The following is a 25015-nucleotide window of genomic DNA, read 5'->3' as shown; positions in this document are numbered from 1 at the left end:
TAGAACGTTGATCATAGAGTGCGTGCAGTCTATGAAATTGAAAGATGGCTTTCCTTAACTCTGGCCGTTCAAAATCTATTTTTTAGGAGCATAAACTTGGAGTCCACGGACTTGGTTATTTTGTGCTAGATTCAAAATAAACAAGATTACAGAAAACCAAAAAAAAAGTGATTCGATTCGTGCAATTACATGATCTACAATTGAAGTGGGTCATGCCTGACGTTAAAATACCGTCATTTTACGTTGTTTGGTGGCCACTCAAGAATAAAATGACGATATTTTTAGGAAAAGCAAGAAGAAAAAGTGCAGAACTGACAACGAGAAATATTGCAACAACAATGAGAAATTAAACAAAGCACGAGTGAAAACCAAATTAATGGTGCTAAAAATGATCAAGCAAGCAAATTGGTCCTATTTCTATTCTTTCCAACGTCTGCAGAAGTTGAAACAATGTTAAAAGGACCAACTTTGCTAGTTGAGAATCACGTATTAACATTAATATAACGTCGATTTGCGCAAAAGCAACATGAATATCAAGCAAGCTGTACAATGACTCCAATAGGTAGATAGGTGTTATAGCCAGCAAAATCTGTCATTTTGCATTGCAAAAATGACGGATTTTCCTGGCTGGGTTGAAAGCAAGGACCAAGTCGATTAACTGTAAAAATGTCATCATTTGTAAGAGTAACATTTGCGTTTAATTTCAGCCAAACAACGTGAACAACATAGTGGGAATCTCATTCCTTCTAAAACCTTCATACCCAGACAGCAAATCAGTCGTTTGTTGACATTGATTCAACGTTCACAGACGTTGAATCAATGTAAAAACGACTGAGTCACTGTCTGGATAAAAACATCAGCAAGATAGCTAGCAATTCGAAGCGAGCTTTTAGATAATAGCAGGGAACAAAAGCAGCCTGGAAACCGGTTTATTCCAGTCACGACTGGATTTAGCTTAATAAAGATGACAGTAGAAGCACACGTTTTAGTATTAGAAGCATCTCGTTTAAGTTCTATTTTGCATGCAAAGTACAGATTTTCAGGCAAACAATGTAATAAATGTGGTGTTGTGCTGTTAATTCTACTGCAGCTGTGAAACAGTTGGACCATAAAATTGCGAAATAACTTGTTCACATTTTGCCAGTCAAGTAATTATCATCATTATAATCACAATAGTAAAAAAATGAATCCGGCTTCACATTTCAAGGTTTATCCAGCCAATAGTGTCCAAGCAAGAGTAGAAAGCAATTTAACAGTAAAATAGAATGAAAAACTTTCTAAGAAAACGTAGTCTTGATAAGATGTCGAAAATTCGTGAGTGATCTTGTTTAATAATTCTTTAGTGGAGCATCACAGTTTTGTTATTTCCATTAAAGTAGGAATGATCTCCACCGAATCTCGGAGTTCCTTCAAAAACATTCGCTTCAGGAGCAACCTCGGATGTTGTCGCGTGCTCCAGTGCGCTCATGGAAGAAGATGAACCCATTCTAGGATGAGGTGGAGGAGCTTGACTCAAGTGATCGTCGAATGGATGCACTGCAACATCGGATACCATTGTCTGCGGGGGCACAATGGCATTGTGATCCTCCCATAAGGATCCCTGTGAAAAACACATCTAAATTACGAGATGCAGATTGCAAGGATGTCAAATTGCATTCAACAGGGCAAATAACGTCTTAAAACTTTAGGAACGTTCCCAAACCGCCTTTCAACGACTTTGAATTTGTGACTGATATAATCGGTGTAAGAAAAAAAATCGGCCACCCTCACTAGGAGGGAAAAAACAGTTTGGATGATGATAATGATTACCATGTAAACTCTGAAATCTTGATGAAAATATCTAGTGGATACGGTTATAGGCGAATTCTTCGTAAACAATTCTTTGTAAAGCAATTCTTCGTAAGCATTTCTTCGTATACATCAAATCTCCATTGCATGCACGAATAAATGCTTTGGGAAGAATTGTTTTACAAAGAATTAAGTTTACGAAGAATTGTTTTACGAAAAATTGCTTACGAAGAATTGCTTTACGAAGAACTGTTTACGAAGAAAACGTCGGACACCAGTGGATACGTAGTATTAACTCTATTTTACAATATACTACGGCACTTTAAAACAAGTTGTTGTGAAATACTATTGAACTTTAGCTATCCTATGGCGTTATTTTATTATCTACTGTTGCTTTACATCAGCGGTTCTTAAACTGGGGGGCGCGAGCGTTGTCAAACTATGTGACTAAACGCATGTGACTAAACGTCGCGTAATGAAATTTTGGGGTCGTAATGAATAATTTAATTTAGTCTAGTGCCGGTAGGTTGTAGTCTTGCCATGATGTCAATTGACCGTAACCGTCGGTATGAAATGTCGAACGATAAAATATAACCAATCGTAACAATTGATGCATTGTTACGCTATCATTGCTGTAACGTGCTGACCAAAAGTAACTTTACCGCTCGCAGTATGATTTCAAAGTAGCCTAGCAACTAGTTTCTGAAGGAACCTGGACTAAGTTTGAAGTAGCCTAGTTAGTAGTTACTGTACAAGATTAATTGAGTATGGATCAGTGGTTAGGTTCTGTAGATTCATGTAGTAACAATGTTTAACAATGTTAATTAATTTGTAATAAAAGTTTATCTACGGAAAACCTGAAAGCCTCCAAATTAAAAAGGGATATTAACGTGGATGTCCCCATAATGGGGTCGCATAGAAATATATTTTTCAAAATGGGGTCGCAGAACAAAAAAGTTTGAGAAGTCCTGGTATAAGGTAACGGTAGCCTGTCATCGAAGTAGCCTATAATTAACTTTTCGATTTTGTTAATTTTAGCATTGATTTAAATATTAAATTTTAGTAAGTACTCGAAATATATTGACATAAAAATGAGAGGAAAAAAGAGAAAATATGATGAACAGTATCTGAAGTATGGCTTTATAGATGCCACAGCGAATGGTGAAGTCGTACCACAATGTGTGATGTGTTTTGAAAATCTGAGCAACGATGCATTGCGACCATGTGGTTTGAAGCGTCATCTTGAGACAAAACACCCTGGTCATAAAGATAAACCTTTGGCTTTTTTTCAAAGCAAGAAAGACTCTTTTAAAAAAATGAAAACTGCGAGTAGCGAGTGCTTTCGCAAATCGTCATCTGCGGAAGTAGTAGTACAAGGGAGTGGGTAGCGTGGCGATACGCACACTTCTTCCGTTTTCGTCCACTTATCTGTGCGAAAGTGGCGTTTCTACAATTTTGAACATAAAAACAAAACATCGAAACAAACTTATTGATTGTGAAGCCGATCTGAGGTGTGCATTATCAGCTACAAAGCCTCGAATTAAACTTTTGGTTTCCGAAAAACAATTACATCTCTCACATTGATGAAAGCTAAATCTAAATTCCTGCAGTCATTACACTTTAATGTTTGCTAATTTTGTAGTTTGGTGGGGCGCAAGTTTGGATGGCACGTCAAAGGGGGGTGCGGCTCAAAAAGTTTAAGAACCCCTGCTTTACATTGTTTGGATATTATTAAACTCAACGGAATAAAATAATAAAAACGAAACCACAAAAATACATTCACGGCCAAGAAACGTTTAAAAATCTTAACCGTTTTCATCTCCATTACTAAAATCTAACCATGCAGTAGCACTTCTTATGGAATTTTATCACTGGGGGTAGTCAGTTTGTTTGTTGCAACATTTGATAAAGAACAGATTTCTTCATTCTAGGTTCATTCTTCTTTTTAGTTTTAAAGCAAACAAATGTTTTAGTTTTGAAGCAAACAAGGATAAATTTACCTGAAAAGCAGAAAGGTCCGCCAGGCTAGAATCCAAATCAATGTCATTGAGGTCGTTTCCAGAAGCGGTCACCGAATCGACGAGAGCTCCAAAGAAACTGGCGTTTCCTGAAGAAGATGATGACGAGTAGGGAGACGATAATGAAGGGTTCTGCATCTGGGATGCGACGTTCGGATCATGCACTCTTCCGCATTTGATGCTAGACGTCGGAGTGCTACTAACATCCGGGGAACCTGCAAGAGTAAGATGAAAGCTGTTTTGCAAAACAACTTCTTTGACTACAAACGGTTTACCACATAAACTGGCAAGAGGCTGAACATTATTCCAAATTATCTGAGTAGTCCAATTCTTCTGCAGAAGCTTCCATTTCCGCCGAGTGGGGTTAGGGCTAAACTTGTAGAAGGTTTGAACTAGTATCCCTCGGATTGGTCACGAAGGTTAACAGCGGAAAGTTTATGTTTTTCTATTTTTTTAGTTTCCGTTCCATTTTGCAACTTTGCAGAGAATTCAAGCGTATCACTGGCGATAGGTTGTACCATGACCATTAGGGTGTTTCATTTTTTCACCATTTTTGAAATTCAAAATGCCTGGGGTCCCATCTGGTGGTATTTGGGGTAAAAAGTTTATACCCCAAATTTTTTTCAATTATGACGTCATATTGAGGTGGTCCACGAGGTTTGAAATTTTTGGGCCTCAAAATCTCGAAATTTGGCCGTATCTCCGGAACCGCTCATCATAGATCGACAAAATTAGTATCAAAATGCGCAGAAGGGTCGGTTTCCTATACCTGATGTAGAGAATATTAAGGTCTATCTGCTTCAAAAAAAAAGTTATTTCAAAAAATCTGATTTTCGGTCTATTTTCTCCTGATGAACAGAGATCAGGTGATCAAGGTAAGAAGTTTTTCTGTATTTTTCCATCTTTGAAGCTGCTATTGCGTAATAATAGTCCTTGCTCGTTTTGCAAGAGATGAAATGGTAATTTGAAGGTATTACTATTATAATATTAATGTAACCGTTGAGAAAGAGGTATGCTGCTGACCTGCTTTAGATTAAGTGTCATTATGGCATTAAGGTCAGGTATTATTAAGTCGATGCAAACTTCAAGGAATTGGAGAGAAATGTGCTTCCCCTGAATTCAGATATAGTCAGTCACTATTTTTACTTGAGGAAGAAAGTAGCCGAAACTAATCCTAAGTTTTTGAACAAAATACCCCATTTCAAAGATTTAAAAGATGAACTGCTGAAAGATGTAGTTGGCATATGGAACAAAGCTGGTATTCCAGTGTTTAGCAAACAGAGAAACCTAGCACTTCTGGCATACAATCTGCCAATGCATCGGCACTACTATGTTTGAAACAGAGAAAAATACATGAAGTAGTTAGATGTCTACACAGTAGCGAAAGCGACTCTGATGGTGACATAAATTGGGAAGATGATAAGGAATACAAGCCTCTGAAACCAGCTGTTTGGGGAAAAGTGTACAAGAAAGTACATTCTTTTTCCATAAATGATAGAAGTTGTGTACTTGCTGATCGTAGGATGACTTCGGTACGCCAGCAGTCAGATCTTATGAGATCGGTTCTTGGAAAAGATCAAGTAGCTGCAATGCTGCATCACCTTCGACAGTATACCGCCAACAACAAAAAACGAGAGAAAAATCTCTGATGGAAAGTGAGAACCTTCTCAACTCAGCTTCTGCCATGCAGTTATGTTATGATTGGCGCGTTGTCGATAAAATAGATAGATACGTTTTCTTGGGTCAACTTGGTGATGATAATAATGGTATAAAACACGAAAGTGTGCTTGCTGTTAAATCTTTTCCCAAAAGTGTGTCGGTCACTGCAGAACTGATTTTGGCACCATCATCCAGTAGGCTTGCAGAGTTCACCTATCCCAAGTATATTCAGTCATGGCTGATACGACTGCTCTCAACACAGGAAAAAAGTCCGGAGTCAATACTCGACTGGTCAATTATTTTAATGATGAAGTTGGTCATGATATTCATACCCTATGATATTCATACCCTATGCATGTTCCACATAAACGAAATATATATATCAGATCTTTCCCATGTCATTTCTTTTATGGACGGCGCCAAGAAGGGTCCCGGAGCAATGCAAGATGGGGCTTTGCTTAACCAGGTAGCAAGACTAGACAAGCGCAGTACTGAAACCTTAACACCAACTATTATTACGCAATAACAGCTTTCAAGAGTGGAAAAATACAGAAAAACTTTTATCTTGATCACCTGATCTCTGTTCATCAGGAGAAAATAGACCGAAAATCAGATTTTTTGAAATAACTTTTTTTCTGAAGCAGATAGACCTTAATATTCTCTACATCAGGTATAGGAAACCGACCCTTCTGCGCATTTTGATACTAATTTTGTCGATCTATGATGAGCGGTTCCGGAGATACGGCCAAATTTCGAGATTTTGAGGCCCAAAAATTTCAAACCTCGTGGACCACCTCAATATGACGTCATAATTGAAAAAAAATTGGGGTATAAACTTTTTTCCCCAAATACCACCAGATGGGACCCCAGGCATTTTGAATTTCAAAAATGGTGAAAAAATGAAACACCCTAATGACCATGGTTGTACCAATGTACCTACCTTGTGGGTAATTCCGAAGCTCGACCGGATAATTGAACAACTGCCTGGGATGTCTTTTATGATTGTTGTCCTCCACCATAGTTGAATAGGACGAGGGACTTGCATTCATCCCATGTCCAGGGCCCATGCTTGGCCTGAGAAATGATAAGTGTAAACAAGTGAGCACCCAATCAAAAAATCCGTCCTTTTTACATTGATTCGACGTCTGCAGACGTTGAATCAATGTTAAAAAAGAACGGGTTATGCTGGCTGGCACTTGCATTGAGAATTATTGAACAAATATTCTTTTCCCTTATCAAAATTATAAAAACAATAAATATGCGCATTTCAGATATACGTTGCACTCGGACAACGCAGCCTTATCCCGAACAGAAAATCAATGCTATTTTACATTAATTCAGCGTTTGTAAACGTTAAAGCAATGCAGAGAAACGACCAGCTTGATAGCTAAGATGGAATCACAGACGAGTAGACCAATGTTTTGGACGAAATCTTTCTGAACCAGCCCAACAATATATATGACGTTTTAAAAGCGTTAATTAGATGAAGTTTTGCGTTGCGTTTACGTTAGATATGAAACGTTTGCAAATGGTTACCGGTAAGGTGGTCGGTGCTGGTGGTAATGATGAGGAGTGGTGGGAAGAGAAGAGGTGCCACTAGGATGCATGTGTCCCGTATGGGAGGGATTCGAGTGGTTGTGTCTTGAATAAGGATGATATCCGTGAGGAGAAGAGATTACAGAGAGTCCATGGGTTGTCATACTCAACATCCGTCGTCTAGCAGCTTCTTCATCAGATCTTCGAATTTCTTCAAGTTCTCTATCTAGCTCTTCTGCAGAATAAATGACAGTTTGAGAATACAAAAAAAAAAGAAACTACATTAGATTTCGTATCTTGTATTAAAACAATAAAAAATGCTTTTTGGTACTGGAACCACCCCACCGCCTAAACAGGCTAATAACTTTTCTTTTTTATTAAAATGTCAACAAAAAGTCACCAGGATTTGACATGCTCTTCCTAATGGCGTCGGGGTCTTTCCTTTTCCACTTCTGGACTTCCTCTTCCATTTTGCTTATCTTAGCTGGGTTAAGAGCCCACAAGCAACCCTTACGCTGGGAACCATTCGGCTTTTCGACCTGTGAGCAGAAAATAGCAACGCTGTGTCAACCGTTCGGTTAATTTGTAGGTGTGACAGTGAGTAAGCGATATAACGCTATAAAAGTTGTAGACTATGGTGGTTTGTAACACGCAGTTCGTGGTAGATTACTACAAAATGTTTGAAACGTCTGAAAATGTGCAACTTGTAATCTCACAAATGTGTGGCACAGAACAAGATTTCAAAAGAAGTAAAGAGAAAAACAAAAATATCTCTCACAACCCTGGTTCCATCACACAAAAAAGATTTAATCTATTGCAGAGAGAATTGGACAAAAAACAGGCTATAGGTTCAAAATGGTAGTGTGACCTTTGAATGTGTGATCCGTCATGAGTAATTAGTTAATGCTTTCATGCATGACCTGTTTTATGGCCGAACGGTTTGCAAGCATCTTGGCTTTCGCTCGAAATTGAGGGGTAGCCTACATTGCTTACCTTTTCAAAACACTTGTTCAATGACAAATTATGACGAACTGAATTTTTCCACCCATCAGGTGCAGTTTTGAAATAAGGGAAGTTTTCCATCATAAAGTTGTAGATGTCAGATACTGGAAGACAACCACTTTTGCTAGCGCGAAGGGACATGGCGATTAAACAGCTGAAACAACAATATGCATTGTAGAATCTGACAAAAATCTCGAACAATTTAAAACTTTGACTGCAGTCGCCTCTCTTGCGTTTTTAACCTGTTCATGTGGTGAAAATATATACCATTCCAAGATAACTGTTGTAAAATCCGGAATGACCTGTTTCGGCGAGTCCGATTCGGCGAGTTTTTGAAATTTTTGAAAGGAAATTATCCGCAATTTTTTGAAATTTTTCAAAAGATATCATTGCCGTTTTTACATCGTTTTAACGTCGCTAAACGTTGAAAAAAAATGTTTGAACTATTAAAATAAAATTCGTCATGTTTATGTCTATAAGTTCGCACTTTTAAAATGATTAGTTTGGATCAACAAATGTGTGGCCTACAGCTTGGATTGAAAGGAAATTATTGGGTACCGTAGCCTAGTTATCCCGACCAGCAAAAATAAATCTGTTCCAAGAACCCAGTTAGCCTAACAGTTCATTTTTACATTGTAGTAACAGAATGAAAAGGCTGACCAAATGTGTGGGCAGTGTGGCCTATCGTTTTAACGTCGTTAAACGTTGAAATCGTGTAGAAAAGGAAACTTTTGCTGACTAGGATACATTGAAACTGAGAAACATTTACAGAAGCCCTTCGATTTGTTCCAAGAACACAGTTACCCTAACAGTTCATTTTTACATTGTAGTAACAGAATGAAAAGGCTAGCCAAATGTGTGGCCTACAGCTTGGATTGAAAGGAAATTATCGGATACCGTAGCCTAGTTATCCCGACCAGCAGAAATTACCGTTTTTACATCGTTAGGTAAATTGATGACAAAAATAACTAATATATTCTAAGTTTGCATACAGACGGTGACGTAGGATTCAAACAACCCAATCAGCCTAACAGTTCCTATTTACATTGATTCAATGTCTGAATATTGAATAATATTCAATCGTTAGATTTGCAGAAAGCGTCGTTGGATTTTTAAAAGCTCGCCGAATCGAGAACTCGCCGAATCGGACTCGCCGAATAGTAGCAGACCCGTAAAATCTGTTGCGATTGTTTCTAAATTAATTGTTATAGGCTTTATGCGTTTGCTTTAACCATGCTTATGCAACAGAAGATGTATTAAAATGTTGTTTTTTTTTTAGTTATTTTAGTCACACTGTTGTTTTGTTCTCGGTGCTGTTAAGCTGCGGATAATTTCAAGTGCATAAATTAACTTGATTTCACAGTGTGCGTAAACAAGATGGCTTTCGTATTTGACTAAACTGCAGCAACTCACCTGTACGAATACACAGGCTTGGGGAATATTTTTTGTGTCTGGTTTTGGTACCGGCTATGATGGTACCCATCGTGCGCATATGCTGACCCTGATGTACCGTAGGGCGGGGGAGGGTAGGGTCGGAAGCCTCCCTGGTGCCCGTATCTGTGTGCCCCCATATGGTCACCAAAAGGGAGCAAAGATTGCTGTGCTACTCCACGCTGGTGCATCAAATATCTTTGATGACCTAAAACAAGGATTAATTTTAAATAGTTTATTTTAATGTCTAACGTTTTTGACCTTAATTTAAAAAAAAAAAAATCAGGTGTATCAGCAAAATTAACTTGATATTTTTGCTCCAATGATAAAATTTTTATGCCTTTCATTTGGCGATATCTCGCAGAAACAAATAAAAATTTAGAAAATAACTTCAACAAGCGGAAACCTGTGATGTCACAAATCAGCAAAAAAAGAGTTTGACAAGCGATGACCAAGCAATCCGCCGTGAGCATGTAAATCTCATTTACTGATTTGGCAGTAGCTGAAATGTAATTGCTGAGTTGAAGCACTTGCTAAGGTGTCCGTGCGCGGACATTTTGCCGAAAGGACATTATGCCGAAGGACATTTTGCCGAATGGACAAATTGCATAAAGGACTAATTGCCGAACGGACTAATTGCCGAAAGGACTAATTGCCGAATGGACAAATTGCCGAAACAATTTGGAAAAAAATTACTTTGAAGTGACACAAAGTCTCGTTACTATGCAAGCAGTGCTTTTGAAATAGAATCACTTTGCTACTTTTTGTTTGCCTAAAAATTACTTTGAAGCAACACCAAGTCTCGTTACTATGCAAGCAGTGCCTTTGAACTGGTAATTATTTTGAAGTGACACCAAGTCGCAAGTCTCATTGCTATGCAAGCAATGCCTTTGAACTGATAATTATTTTGAAGTGACACCAAGTCTCGTTACCATGCAAGCAGTGGCTTTGAAATACTGTAGTAATTACTTTGCTACTGTTGTTTGCCTAAAAATTGCTTTATATACAGTATCCACAGTTTTTGGAAATCAGTATTAGTTTGAAGTGACACCAAGTCTCATCTATAAGTATAGGCTATAGGCTATGCAGTCTCCACAGGTTTTGGAGATCAGTATTAGACGTTCGCTTATACATATAACACTTCTGTCGGATACTTACGCGCTGTCGCACATAATTTGTGAGTGAAATCTGTTTGTGAATGACATTTATGTGTTATTAGGTTATGATAATACATAAAATGCATTTGTATAATTTCGGCAATTTGTCCATTCGGCATTTAGTCCTTTCGGCAAAATGAGTTTCGGCAAAATGTCTTTCGGCAAAATGGGTTTCGGCAAAATGTCTTTCGGCAAAATGTCCGGGTACCAAGGTGTCGGATGCCGAGTGGTCCGACGACCAGTTAAAAACGTAGCGCAAAATCTAGTTGATTCTTAGGGTTGGATGCATCAACACTAGAAAACTAACCGATTAAAAAGATCTGCTGATTGAGCAATTTTTTGTGAGGACTAATATTTAATTTTTTATTTAGCACCAATCGTAAATAGCTGATTAAAAATCACCGATTACTAGTTAATTCTCCGATAAACTTCGTGAAAACTAACTCTGGATTGGCTAATCAGACGGTTAGCTTGATCGGTTGTTTAATAGTTCCGCGGTTGATGCATTCAGCCCTTACAGCTACCGGTAGTTTTTAGGCCCGAAAATGTTTAATCTTTGTGTTAAATTATTTTGGGAGACAACTTCAAACTTTACAATTGGAAGACATTTTCCACAAAACAAAAACGCAACGCTGCTATCACAAAATACAAGTGTCCATGCAGAATCATAGGCTGTAATCACAAATAAAAGACCAACCTTCTAAGTTGGTGTTTGGTTGTATTGGAGTGTAGCGAGGCGTGGACCGTGCTTCAGACGTATACGACACGTTAGGCGGAGGGTTGCTAAGTTGACCAGCACAAAAAGGAGGACCACTGCTTTGGGCGTTTACAGCTTCTACAAATAATAATTTCATACCTTGAGTTATTTCTGTGCCAGGACGGTTTGTAAGATCGGTACCTCAGCCTATGTAAAAGTAGCTAAAGTCCTGTTTGCTAGGTCATTTAAAATCAAACATCTACGGTACATGTGTCATCTGTCTGACACGTCTAGCTGGTAAATACAACCCTAAACACTTGTGGATTCCAGCGATTTTATGGTATACTGAAGTTCTAAAATGTATAGCTATCTTCTATTATCTCACAATGCGGGGTCTGTTTGCAGCAGTGTTGACAATTAAGTAGTGTCCGCCCCGTTAGCTCAGTGGTCACGTGCCGGGTTCAAGATCACGCGGCGCAAGTTCGACTCTCGGGGTATGCGCTTGAGCAACGCAATTCAGGACTGCTCTCCATTCGGCGGCACCTAGTGAATGGAGTAATTCCCCGGCAACGACACTTCAACAATCGGAAAACTTCACTCTGCCAATCTCGGTAACCGGCGCTGCGTCAAGAGCCTCTACAAGTATGCGAAACTACCAGGAATAACCTATCAAGGCTTTGTCAGTCCAAGGATAAAGATTCAAAAACCAACCAAGTATAAGTTTACATATACAGTGATGAGGTTTCATCAATATTGTCGTGCTGAAGAATAATAAACAGCTATGGGGGACCACTTACCGGACATACACAGAGGCATCTGAGGAGCTCCAACTTGATAAGTATTGGGCTGAATTTGTTCTATACCAGGTAGCGATGTATCACAACATTGCAATGGCTGCAAATTTTTTTTTTGAATTAGCTCACTGGTTATAGGTTACAAATTTAGATACAAAAATATTGACCATGCAGAGTGTTTGAATAAATGGACCGAATAGAATGCTTGGAAGGGTGATGGCCCTGGTTATGGTTAGAAGTGATTCGAATAGAGATTAGAGTTATTTTAGACATATGCTACACAACTGTCTAAGTGTCTATGCTTAGGAATCAAAACACCGTTCCTCGATCTTTCTGCTTCTTTGTGTTTAAATTTTGGATGTTTATTAATGAAGTAATCAACAGCATAGTCTCTAGTGCCATTAAAATTCAGAAGAGTAACCTACTACATTGAGCAAATAAACAATTAAGAAAAAATGTTCACTTCATTGAGCAATTCGAGGCTAATTTATTACTCTTTACCCAGTTACCACAAATATTTTGAAAGACACATCACACTAGGAAAATTATAAAATCTTACAAAAAAAAAAAAATTGTGATTTAACAACAAAAGCAAATGCTATCCCCATAATTTGATACACCGAATCAGTAAGCCTGTAGTTTTCAGTTTTTCGAAAATCAATTTCTATGTTATGTTAACTGCTTTTATTTTTAAGATAGTATGTGTTTGCCTATTTGTGCTTACCTGTACATCTACACATCTCAACCAGCCAAGATTTGACAATTCATTTTGCTCAGTTTTTATGGATGGCTGTTCGCTGCCAGGAGACTCATGACTTGATGAAACAGGAAATCTTTCGAGTGAAAAGCGACCACTGCCAATATTTTTGTAACATTAACAACTTCGTAAAGATTGCTACCTGTAGGCTTCATTAGAACTTCCATGAAAGTTGCACAATGTAATTTCATACTGTAAATGAACAGCGATGGAATTCAGTAACAACATTGCCATGAGAATTTGAATGTGGATTGAAACACAACAATTCCTCCCACAAGTATTATAAAGTTTTATTCGTATACGTATATTATAAGTATTAGAATTGGGCTACAGTGACATTTTACTGATAGCAGCCCTTTTTAAGGTCCTTTCAGGTGTCACTATGGGCAGATTCTACTGTAACTCAATATTGCAGTAAAATTGTAAGAATTGAAATCCAGACCAGGTGATATGTGGTAAGATCATGCTTTTATGACAAAATAGAAATGAACAACAATAAGGACCAACACACCTTCACATTAAACAACCGATCATTTATCTCAAAATAAAAGTGCAATCATTCCACAAAGCACCAGTTTTATATTAATCAAACTATAGATAGTCTCTCCAGTGATAACACTAATGTAGGAACAAAATGAACACATGAAATAGGTATCGTTGTTTTTATTATATACCGGTTTTAAGCCATATCTTGATCCATTAAAGCAGTGCCTCATTTCACTGTCTTGTATTTAAAACTTAACACAGTGACTGATAAAAGCTAATAACCTAACTTTTAAGTTCAGTTCAGTTTATAGTGTTCTGTTGGCAAATAAACAAAAAATACAAAACATAACAGAGTAAATACAAAAAATTTACACAACAAGGATGGTAGTGAAAGATCAAAAGGTCACCAAGTAGCAAGTACTACGGTAAAATTTCAATTGAACAGAAAACAAGATGTGCAGAGGTTCACAAAGTCAAATACTCACCTAAATTCAGTCAGTGAAGTTTCAGTTTTCACTTCCGACACAGGTTGACTTTCATCTAAAAATAATTTAACGTCTTCTTTGGTCTGCACAGGTGCTTCCATGGTTTGGGAAGTATCAATCACTTCATTTGAAATTTCAACAGTTTCAGAACCTAAATTAAAGATGTATTGAGCCATGGTTGGCTACAGTGCATATAATAAAATTTGACATAGATACTTTAGACTTTATTCTTGATTTATATATACTACATTTACCTAATTATTACTAAGGATTAGTGACTACCTTAAACACAAAAAGGGATAATGCAATGTTAAAATGGAAAATGGTTTAGGCATGGTGATGCAACAAAGATTATTCTTATATACCGGTAATACATAATTTCAAACAAAATAATCACGATCTGTGAGTGTGGTAAGGAGGAACAAACTGCAGACCCCACCATCTACCATGCGTCAAATTGTGTGCATGATCTGCGTGAACTGGATAATGAATCAATTTAATGGCTGCTCGACACCTGCTCAAACATCTGGACCGCATCGCCGCCACTGCCCAAGGATAGTAAAAGACAGAGCCCCTCGACCCTTGGAGTGTCGAAGAAGGTTCAAACAAAAAAGAAACAAAATATATACAAATTTATTGATAATTATAAATAAAATAGTCTGCTGTAAAATTTTTGAATATATATACAGGTTTTCTAAAAACTAACAGCAGGGCCTATCTTAATTTTATTTATGACATTCTACTTACAAGTAGGTATTATTTTGGCATGTTCTTCTATCTTTGGTAATGAAGGCTTTTGTAAACTTTCCACAATTGAATTGCTAGATGCTGTTGCAGTTGTATCTGATTGATCAAGTATCTTGTTCATTTCTGAATGAAGATCACTCTGAATAAGCTCTTCTAAATCGGATTCATATTCCATCGTCTTGATTTCAACTAATTGGAAACCATTAAGGTTTATCAACTATCAGTTATTTTTAAGATCTTTTTATCCAGCCTACTCCATTTTTGTCATCTAATCACAAAAACAAAAGTTACGTCAGAAGTATGTTGTACAACCAATAGTTCATAATAATATATGAAACAATCACTTTTGTTAGAAAGTTATAAGAACATTAGAACTTTTGAGATGCTGAGCTGATTGGAGATGAAGAAAAGAACATAGGCCTAGGGAAGGAGAAACTCATGAGCCATGAGGTTATGATTTTACATGTTTATTTTAAACAATAACCATGTTTTATCGTCAGTAAAATAGGTTTGTAGTGATACATTAAGAACTACCTGAAAAAAAAAAAATTGAAGAACAGTCCCAAGCTGGCCAAGTACAGGTAGCCTATATAAAGTTGAACCTCATAACCAAAATGATGAGTTGAATCTCCATCAAGGTATTTCTATATAACCGCGTGACAATCAAATGATGTTGATAACTACAATCAACAACTCTACTGTACCACAAAACTCTGCAAAATTGCTTACTAAGCTCAGTTTACCACCTGCATGGCTATTCAAAAACCAGAGCAAACTTGTCAAATAATTCTTTCAAAAACACCACTATAATAGGCTAGGTTTTGTTGAAACAAACGAAGTAAACATAGCTGACTGTCTAAACAAATGAAGGGCAATGGCTAATCAACTGCACTTTCTGTGGCACTTGAAAGAATTCGTATATCAACATATATTCGATCAAACGTTCAAAGGGTCATTTAAATTTGAAAAGCGCGTTTAAAATTTCCGGGCAACCAGCACGTGACATAGACAATTGATCTGATTGGACAAAATCGTTAGCACACCAACGAGTATCAAATATCAATGAGTTAGGGAAATCCCCTTTGACTCGCTTGAATGCTTGAGAACGGCAAAATAGAGAGCAATGAAAAAAATTCCAAGGTGGAAAAAAGCTTATGCTATTTTGATCAAAATAAAACTATCTATCTTTATATATCTATAGACAATGTAGTATTTCTTTCTTTGTGTTGATCACATTTTTTTACTGGTATTGTTTAATTACAAATACCACCTATGTGAGGCCTACCACACAGGGATGGAGGAACCACGTGGGCCTCGTGGGCCTGGGCCTACCTACTTTATTTTCTGGGTGGGCCTGGCCCACCCACTTTTGAAAGCCAAATTTCTTTGAAAAGGTAGCGAAAACGGCAAATTAGGGAAGGAGTTCCAAAAAAAAGCTCATTCATTTGATACACACTAGTTTGATTACACAGGCCAAAAAAAAAAAAATTTGGCACAAAAGGTGAGAGTCATTTTAGAGTATTTCAGGGCCCCCGATTCCAAAAATGCACTTAGTTTTTTCGAATTTTCGAAACTACCAGGAATTGAATTTCGAACCAAGATTACATTCTTCCGTAACAAGGATAAAATTTTAAGCAGCTACTTTATTGAAGAACACAACTTTGTATTCTTTAATTATATAAATGGCCTTCGTACCTTGATGGGTGTTGCTCAGCAGTAAGTTATAGTAAGCCTACCATTATAAAGAATTGCGTTTGTTTATCGATGGCTTTGTTTTGCTTATTCGTCTAGTTTGTTAAGCAAAACATTGTATGTATTTCATTTGTACTTAGTAGCTTAGTTAGTAAGTCTGATATTGTTGAAGTCAACAAATATATTAAGGCAAAGCACAAGTTATATATTCTACATCTTGTATCTTAAGGCTTACGTTTTTTTGATTGTTACTATTTTGATTGTTACTAGGCCAGTAAACGTTAAATAGCCGTTTGTTTGGGTTGTAGGCCTAATCAACGCGATTGGTTTCAAATGGCGTTTATACAACTCAGAAATGTGCCTGGGATTACTTTCAGTTTTGTCTATGTAATAAACGACACGATGTTAAATCTATAGGGGCTCAAAATTGCAAAAAAATGTTTTTGCTGTAGGCTATCTTAAAAACTATAGAGCCAATTCGAAAAAAAACAAGTGCATTTTCGGAATCAGGGGCCTCGAAATACCCTAAAATGACTCTCACATGCCGTGCCTTTGAAAAAAATGTTTTTTTGTTTGCCTGTGTTCTCTTTGATAGCTCAATGATGAAATCTAATCTTCAAACTTTTCTGTTGAGCCCACTGTTGATGGGCAGCACGTGTGGGTGTGGTTGCGTGTGATTGGTGGAGTAATCTATAAATCTATCTAATTGTTCTCCAAGGTTAAAACAAAGATATCATTACATATTATGCAGTGCATGCACGTAGGCCTACTGCAGCCTATAATGCTGCAGATTGTTTCTCCCAGGTTGGTATTATAACTGTGTGTGTAGGCTATATTGCCTTTTTATTTGTGTGTACATCGCCATATTTTGTACAGCGTTATAGAGCAATTTAACAATTTTGTAATTTGTTTGGCCAAATCGGGCCCAAAAACGGAAATTTTTCGCTGGTTGGCACAAAAGGCAATCATGAAAATACAATGTATAAGCGATTTTAAGTATTAGGAATGCAGCAATGTTATGGGGGGTCTGGGGGGCTTCGCCTCCCAGAAGTTTGATTAACTCTGACTGCTATGCCTTTGGGCCCACCTACTTTTAAAATGATTCCTCCATCCCTGCTACCACATCGCCCAGAAAGAAGACAAGTTTCGGTAGCAAATGGGGTTTTACGTTTGAAATTTTTTTTTGCATCTTCTTGGATAATTATAAGCCTATGTAGCAATACGTACAGCTGAAAAACAAAACAAATTTACTTGTCAGGTTCACCAAACAAATAATTTATTCAGATCGTTTGCAACAGCAGTTCAAAAGATTGGTAGGCTACAGCAATTTTTTTGAAGTCAAGCAGGCTACAAGCCGAGAACGAAAAGTGACACAAAAATCAAATTGTGTTGAAAATATAAGCAAAAGAAAAAAGAGCATTTGAGCATTTTTTGAGCTTCAAAAAATAATTTATTTTTTCAGACAAAAGAGTGTGTTACTGAAATAGAACACTCATGGTAGCTTTAACCGATGCATCAAAAATATTATTTCTAAGAGAGTTTAGGTATAGTAAAAATTAAAAGGGTAACGTTTTGGCTATTTTGTGCTGCAAAACTTCGTAAACCAAGTCCATCATGTTCAAAAAAATCTACTCTTTTTACACACACAGTTTTTGACACATGGTAGACTTGGCCAACAAAATTCTTGTTTCTTAAACTTGACTTAAATATAATAATTTTTAGAATAACAAAAAAAAATCATCTACTACATGTGCTATTCTGCTTGTGCGTGGTTGCACACTTTTCTTGCACCAGTTTTTATAAACCTCCTTTCTATTTCTAAATTGTTTTGCAAAATTGTTACTCGCCACCTAGTGACCAATGTAATCGACATATTGGCTAAACCACAAAAAAAATTCTTTTTGGTTGAAAGATCATAATTGAGAAAATGGTTGGTGATTTGTTTTGATTGTGTACGTGTTGTTCGGCAATTCACATTGATTTGTGATAATCCATGCGTAGTTTTAACATTTCTGATTAGTTATTTGCCAAATATGCATAATTTGATGTGGATTAAACTTGATACAATTGTTGGGTCATGTTTTGCCCTGTATCCTTACAGATCTGTTCAAGTTACAAAACGTATGCTACATGATATACTCAATAGGCCATATGTTTATGCTCAACAACCATTACTCTATCTTTACTAAGTTGCTTGCTTTTTGGGATTTAACTTGAAAGTTGTTCATTTACAAGTGCTCTACTAATAGACAAAGCTTAGTTGCGATAAAACAATAGGCTACACAATGTTAGCACATAATTTAACGCAAAGTAAATGCGTGCCATTGTATTAAGGTATTGCCAATCAAATAATTAGAGCTGCAATACGTTAATTGCCTTCTTGAGTCAAAGTTTCTTAGTTTTACTTTCAATAAAACAAGCGCATTTCTTTTAAATAGTTTTGGCATTGTTATACAGAAAGTAAATAGGCTATAGCCTTGGAAGGTATGGTAACCAATGCGCAATCCACTCAATATAGTGATTCTTTCTTGTACAGTTTTGTAACATATATACCGTAGTAAGCTACTTTAGTTGAATAGTTAAAACTACAATCAGGAAGCTTACCATACTGTATGCAATTTCAAGTCTCACAACCACTATAAAAATTGTGCAAAATTTTTTTGTAACATGTGGTTAATGAAAAGAATGTTTATTGTGAACCATAATTGTAGTGGCAAACACAAAATGCACATGCTTTGATAAGGAAAAGTTTTCATCAACACTTTTTCAATAGGCCTACAAAAAGATAGCTGCCAGTTACATGTTGCTTTCTTAAAAATTTTTTGTAATGCAGACAAAAACCTTTTAACAAAATACGTAGCTTCATGTTATGCAGTCAAAATTTCAGATTTAATTGCTTTGATACGTTAAATATGTAGGACTCCTATCATGAAATTGGGTGCAACCTAATTCGTACCATGAGCAATTCGTACTGTCAGTACCTTGAAAAGATCAAGAGAAAAAATTAAAAAAAGCCGAAGTTGCTGATCGCAGTTTCAGCGAACATTTTACAAGGGTTAGGGTATGGGTTAGCGGTATCCGCAAACAAACCTACTGAAAAGATCAAGAAAAAAAATAGAACATTGCTGATTGCAGTTTCCGTTTTTTTTGTAGTTTCCGCAAACATTTTTAAATTTCCGGCAATGATCCTAGAGTTTGCCAAAGTCGCTGATCGCAGTTTCCGCAAACACTTTAAAAGGGTTAGGGTTGATCGGAGTTTCCGCAAACATTTTAAAAGAGTTAGAGTGTTTCCGCAAATAAACAAACTGAAAAGATCGAGAGAAAAAATAGAACAAAGCCGAAGTCGCTGATCGCAGTTTCTGCAAACATTTTTTAATTTCCGGTAATAATCCTAACAGTTTGCCGAAGTCGCTGATTGCAGTTTCCGCAAATATTTTAAAAGAGTTAGGGGTTAGGGTTGATTGGAGTTTCCGCAAACATTTTAAAATTTCTGGTAATGATCTAAAAGTTTTTGTTTGTTTGCAGAAACTGCGGTCAGCGAGCTTTTTTTAATTTTTTCTCTCGATCTTTTCAAGGTACAAACTGACGGTACGAATTGTTCATGGTACGAATTAGGTTCCATCCCATGAAATTCATGATGCGTTAGTTTGCAATTAAATCTTTGGTAGCTATCTTTGCATTCAGAGTTACTTGATTTACAGTTTATTTTTGGGCAGTGGCTATTTGACCGGCGCCGGTCTTTGAATCTGAAACACTATTTGACCGGTCATGACGTCACTATATAGGCTTTTTTTCTTTTTCTCTTTCAAAGCAAAAGACGAGAAGATTGCCTATATAAGTTCTAAATTCAACACGTAAGTTCAACTGATTCTGTGGCGCATAGGATACGTATCGGGCTGATGCTCCAGAGGGAATGAGTTCGATACTACGCGGAAGCGTTTTTTTTTTAATATTTCATTAAATTTTGACCCGAAGTGACTCAATCGTTAGGCTTCTGCATTTTTGTAGTCAATTTTTAATTTGAGTAGCCTACAGCCCAATTTTTTATGTCTTTTCAACAATGAGTAATAAAGTTAGAGTTTTTAATTTTCTGGAGTTTGAGAATTTCTCTGGGTAACTTTCCGTTTGTCATAAGAGGATGTAACCGTGATTGCCGAACGACGCATTACATTTTTGCGTCGTTCGGCAAACACGGTCACATCCTCTTATGACGAACGGAAAATTATCCAGAGAAATTCTTAAATTCAAGAAAATTAAAAAATAAAATTAAGTAATAAAGTTAAAGTACGGTATTTAATTTTCTGAAATTTGAGAATTTCTCTGGGTAATTTTGCGTTCGTCATAATTTTCCGTTCGTCATTACATTTTTGCGTTTTGTAGGCTACTCAAATTAAAAATTGACCACAAAAATGCAGAAGCCTACCGACTACCGTAACAATTGAGTCACTTCGGGTCAAAATTTAGTTAAAAATAAATAAAAAAAAACGCTTCCGCGTAGTATCGAACTCAATCCCTCTGGAGCATCAGCCCGATACGTATCCCATGCGCCACAGAATCAGTTGAACTTACGTGTTGAATTTAGAACTTATATAGGCAATCTTCTCGTCTTTTGCTTTGAAAGAGAAAAAGAAAAAAAGCCTATATGGTGACGTCATGACCGGTCAAATAGTGTTTCAGATTCAAAGACCGGCGCCGGTCAAATAGCCACTGCCTTATTTTTGCAGTGCATTGCATCCAACTAGCCTAATGGCAATATTTTGTATATTAAAGATGACAGGATCATTGTCTCTGATGTGGTTGTTTGATTGTTAATGCACTACAATGTATCGTGTGTATTATCTCTTGCAGAATTCTATATGTAAGTAACCTTTTGTATCATATTGCAGGCTGCTCACAAGACATTTAGAATCAAGCGTCATCTTGCTAAAAAAATGAAACAAAATCGACCAATTCCCCAGTGGGTGCGAATGAAAACTGGAAACAAAATCAGGTTAGTTGCGAATGAGTTTGAGAAAACTTTATTGACTTTAAAACAATAAAATTTGCTTTTCAATTCCATTGCAGGGAATATCTTATTCGTATAAAACTTGGTGACATGTTAAATTATTAACCGTTTTTTCACAAGAAAATCAACAGTTTTGATTTGTGTTGTAATTTCACTGATCTCTGGATTGTTGAAATGTGTGGTCATTACAAGATTAGTGGTTAAACTTTGATATTAAAACTTTCCCTTGTGCCTTCTTCACTTTCAATTTTCGTAATAGGTTGTATTGTTGGTTGATGTAAAAGGAAATTGATATGGCTGTTTTTTCCTGAAAAGTGTTCGAAAAAATATGTACCATAAAGGTGCGTCTACACGACGACTGTTTTCTTGCTTAAGCTAGCCAAACTTCTTGTTTCTTTAAGTTAATCGCAGTTTGTGCCGCTTACTTTTAAGAAAATGGGCGAGTAAGCGAACCGTCGAGAAAAAATACGCTCCAGAGCGAAAAACTGGGCGCTTAAGTGAGTTCTCTTGCTTAGAAATGTTTTTCCCGGCAAAATCTCAGGTCTCCTCTCAGCTCAGTATCCAGACAGGGCAGGGCGGTATTGTTAAAGGATTTCGTTAAGTTTTGATCCCAACCCGTTCTTATTAATGTTGCGGGCTGAACTGGCGGTGACCGTACTCGAAATAGCCCATAGAAAGCACAATATTTTCCAATTTCAAATCCAAAACAGGATCTCAGCAGAAAACCATTGCCATTGTACACTGGGTAATAAAAATAGCGGAGGAATGATCTTGCTGGTTGTTACCAGTCACCCACACTGACACGAAATTCTGTTTCCAACATTTCAACCTCACTGAGGTGTCTGAATGCTTCAATAAGCAGTAAATTGCGGGTTTGCATCCTTCGCTTTTTGCAGCATTTTTTACACAACTTCTAGGAAGCCATGACTGAAAGACTGCAACAACTTCAAATGGTTAAAGAACAGTCAGTTGCTTGGTCTACTCTGCTGCGCGAACTGCTATGCTTTGGCGCGAACTTTTTAAAATGTGACGTCATTGGAGATTAGATACTCACGTGACCGCGATTCAAGCGAGCAAAATCTTTGTCGAGGTTGCCAGTGTAGACGAAACGAGCTTAATCACTAGCTTAAGCAAGAACACTTTCTCGTGTAGACGCACCTTAACAGCCACACGTTGTCAAAGAAAATTTCTGCAAAATAATTGCAATTTTAATTTTAAACGTTGTTTTTTTATTCAAAACTTTTTTTTGTAAAAGCAATAACTATTTAAGTGGAGTGATGATTTCAGCGTAGATCTTATTAAAGCAGCAAAATGTTGTTATTTTTTCAATTATTTAAGGAAAAGTAGGCAAGCAATTACAGCAATAGTCTGTAATGTAGCTGTTTCCTGGCTGCTTTTATCCATAAACTGGCCACCCTGCTTTTAGGAACAAATAGCTTCCAATATGTATGATGTGGCACTTAACTATAAAATGTTTAACGTTTTTTTTTCTCTTTTTTAAACCACACCAATGCATAACATACATTGTCTTAAGTGTTTCAGTCTTTCGGTTGATATCACAAATGTTAAGTTTTTTGTTTGCATTGCAAATGTTTTCTGACTAGGATACCTACTGTTGCATTTAGATTTAGTTAACGTTCTCACCATGTTTTTTACTGATAATTTTATGTTATTTCATTGACACTTGCAATGCTATTGCCATTCATAACAAAGCAAGGCGCAATTGATTTTATATGTTCCCCCAAACTCTTTACTTTGTTTAGAACCATGTGCAGTCAACCCCGCTTAATCAGGCTGCATTGAGACTAAGCCAGCTTGGTCCGATAGAGCTGTGATTTCTACAAATATTGTTGCAAATATTGTAAGCTTACCTTAGGCATGCTTTTGATAGTCAGCAAGCTGAGATAAAATGAGAGATCATAAACAAGAAATCAGCAAATCTCTCAAAAGCAAATAACGTGAAACATAAAAGTTAATTTTGTGGGGAGATTGATCTGTTAAGTGGGTTAGTGAGAAAATTGTACACTAATTTGGAACCATTGAAAAATGGTTCGATTAAGCAGAGTTAACTGTAAGTAATTATATGCTTGTTAAGAAACATTAATATAAAATATCTACCTGCAGGGAATTTTTGGTATGATTGTGTCTGAATTAAATCTTTTTGGTCCTATCATCTCATTGTTTAATCTTGAGAAGTGACCACTTAGTTCGTAACCTTCATGTCTAGATTGTTTCATCTATACGACGACAAATCTATCAATGTTCAGCACAACCAGAATACTGTATATTCTTTGAAAGTAACTTTCATTTATTTCCTGCCGCTATAGCTGTTGGCTGTGTCACATAATTTTCTGTCTAATCATTATGCTTTTGAATTTGAACAGTGCGCTGTGTTGGAACGTTTTCATCCAAAAGTAGTGCTCACTGCCATAACGTGGCTCACATGTTTATGCTTTATGCATACTTTTTGCTATTCTGTACAATCAAATGTATTAGACCGTATTAACTTGACAAATTTCTAATGTTGTACACTGTTCTTTCAAAAAATGTTTGATTTGGTTTGTTTCAAAAGCTGGCCATGGAGAAAAGAGTGTTTTAAAGTAGGCCTATGACATGGCATCATGTTTTTTCACTGTTACCATGTATAAAAAGCCACCTAATTCCGTTTATGTGTTGTATGCTAGTGTTAACTGCTTGGGAAAGCTAGCACTAGGCTTTCAGTGCTTCCACTTTTAAATTTTAAGTTAGATTTTTTCATATTCACTGAGGATTGTGGGCTTGTGGCTCTGTCAGTTATTTCTGCGTTTGTCCGCCGTGTAGGAAAGTTAAGGGATGAGATTTATTCTGTTTTGAGTAAAATTTGCATGGTACGAAGCATCGTATAAATTATACAGCAGAATACGTCAGTTTGCATAACTCGTCACTTTTTTTCGAGTCCCTTGATGTGACGAATTCTGTTGTTTTGCCCAAAACTCTGAACCAGCTCTATGCTGCTGGTTTTCCTGTTGCCTTAAACTACAATTGGTGATACATACATTAAGTTTTGAAGAGAAGACTGCACTAAGAAAAAAACACTAAATACAATGGCGCCATTTTCATACTCTTTATCCCTTACCTAGATTGTGCTGGCTTTACCTATTGACGATTACACTTATTTTTGCACAGTGCACATTTCGTCCAATGTGATATAGGCAAAAGTTTTACTTGATCTGCCCAGTTATGACTGAACTTTTGTAATTAGAAATTATATTGCAGATACAACGCGAAGAGACGTCATTGGCGCAGAACAAAACTGGGATTGTAAATCTTTCCTTTCACTTCTCAACATTGCTCGCTGACTGGACCTGTAGCAGAAACGGGAACGAACTTACTATAAATGACATCTCGACCTTTGCTGTCAGTTGCTTGATAATGTGGGAATAAAGAATCGAAATTCAATAGCTCATTGTTTTATTATCTAGCTCAGGCAGAATGAGCAAAAGAGATCTTTTTGCGTGCTATGGCGCATTGGCTTCATATTAAGTTATGTTTTCGACATCAGCCAAGATGTCTTCAAATTTCAACTATACGCTTTAGGTTTTCTTCATTCATAAGTTTGCAAAAACAGTAATTTCCGGAGCACTCGTGCAAATTTTGTGTATTGCTTCAACACATGTGATTTCCAAGGACAATAGGGTCACTGGAGATAAGCGAAATCTATTCGGATTCGTATCAACTTACAATAACCGATTGCTACGAACAATTGGTTCGGTTGTCACTAA

At 36.8% G+C, this 25015-nt stretch overlaps 2 protein-coding genes and 1 long non-coding RNA gene across 3 annotated transcripts; 1 reads left to right on the top strand and 2 right to left on the bottom strand.

The window, feature by feature from the left end:
• Positions 1 to 606: 606 nt before the first annotated feature.
• LOC145767455 (uncharacterized) lies at positions 607 to 12184 on the bottom strand. Its single transcript, XM_082579278.1, has 9 exons — positions 12086 to 12184; positions 11289 to 11426; positions 9417 to 9642; positions 7995 to 8157; positions 7402 to 7540; positions 7002 to 7236; positions 6406 to 6539; positions 3789 to 4021; positions 607 to 1600 (listed from the first exon to the last, which is right to left on the bottom strand). The coding sequence occupies exons 1-9, from the start codon at positions 12102 to 12104 to the stop codon at positions 1340 to 1342; spliced, it is 1548 nt and encodes a 515-aa protein (XP_082435404.1). The 5' UTR covers positions 12105 to 12184; the 3' UTR covers positions 607 to 1339.
• A 395-nt stretch (positions 12185 to 12579) lies between these two features.
• LOC145766803 (uncharacterized) lies at positions 12580 to 14794 on the bottom strand. The gene is made up of 4 exons (XM_082578509.1): positions 14558 to 14794; positions 13811 to 13961; positions 12807 to 12936; positions 12580 to 12618 (listed from the first exon to the last, which is right to left on the bottom strand). Exons 1-4 carry the CDS (start codon positions 14730 to 14732, stop codon positions 12580 to 12582), a joined length of 495 nt encoding a protein of 164 aa, XP_082434635.1. The 5' UTR covers positions 14733 to 14794.
• Positions 14795 to 18189: 3395 nt separating this feature from the next.
• LOC145767364 (uncharacterized) lies at positions 18190 to 24546 on the top strand. Its single transcript, XR_014288769.1, has 3 exons — positions 18190 to 18370; positions 21136 to 21239; positions 24510 to 24546. It is a non-coding gene; the product is annotated as an uncharacterized LOC145767364 (long non-coding RNA).
• The last annotated feature ends 469 nt before the right edge of the window (positions 24547 to 25015 follow it).

Source organism: Aplidium turbinatum, chromosome 3 (assembly GCF_918807975.1).
Source record: "Aplidium turbinatum chromosome 3, kaAplTurb1.1, whole genome shotgun sequence".
Lineage (NCBI taxonomy): Eukaryota > Metazoa > Chordata > Ascidiacea > Aplousobranchia > Polyclinidae > Aplidium > Aplidium turbinatum.
This window is presented reverse-complemented; position numbering and strand designations above follow the sequence as displayed.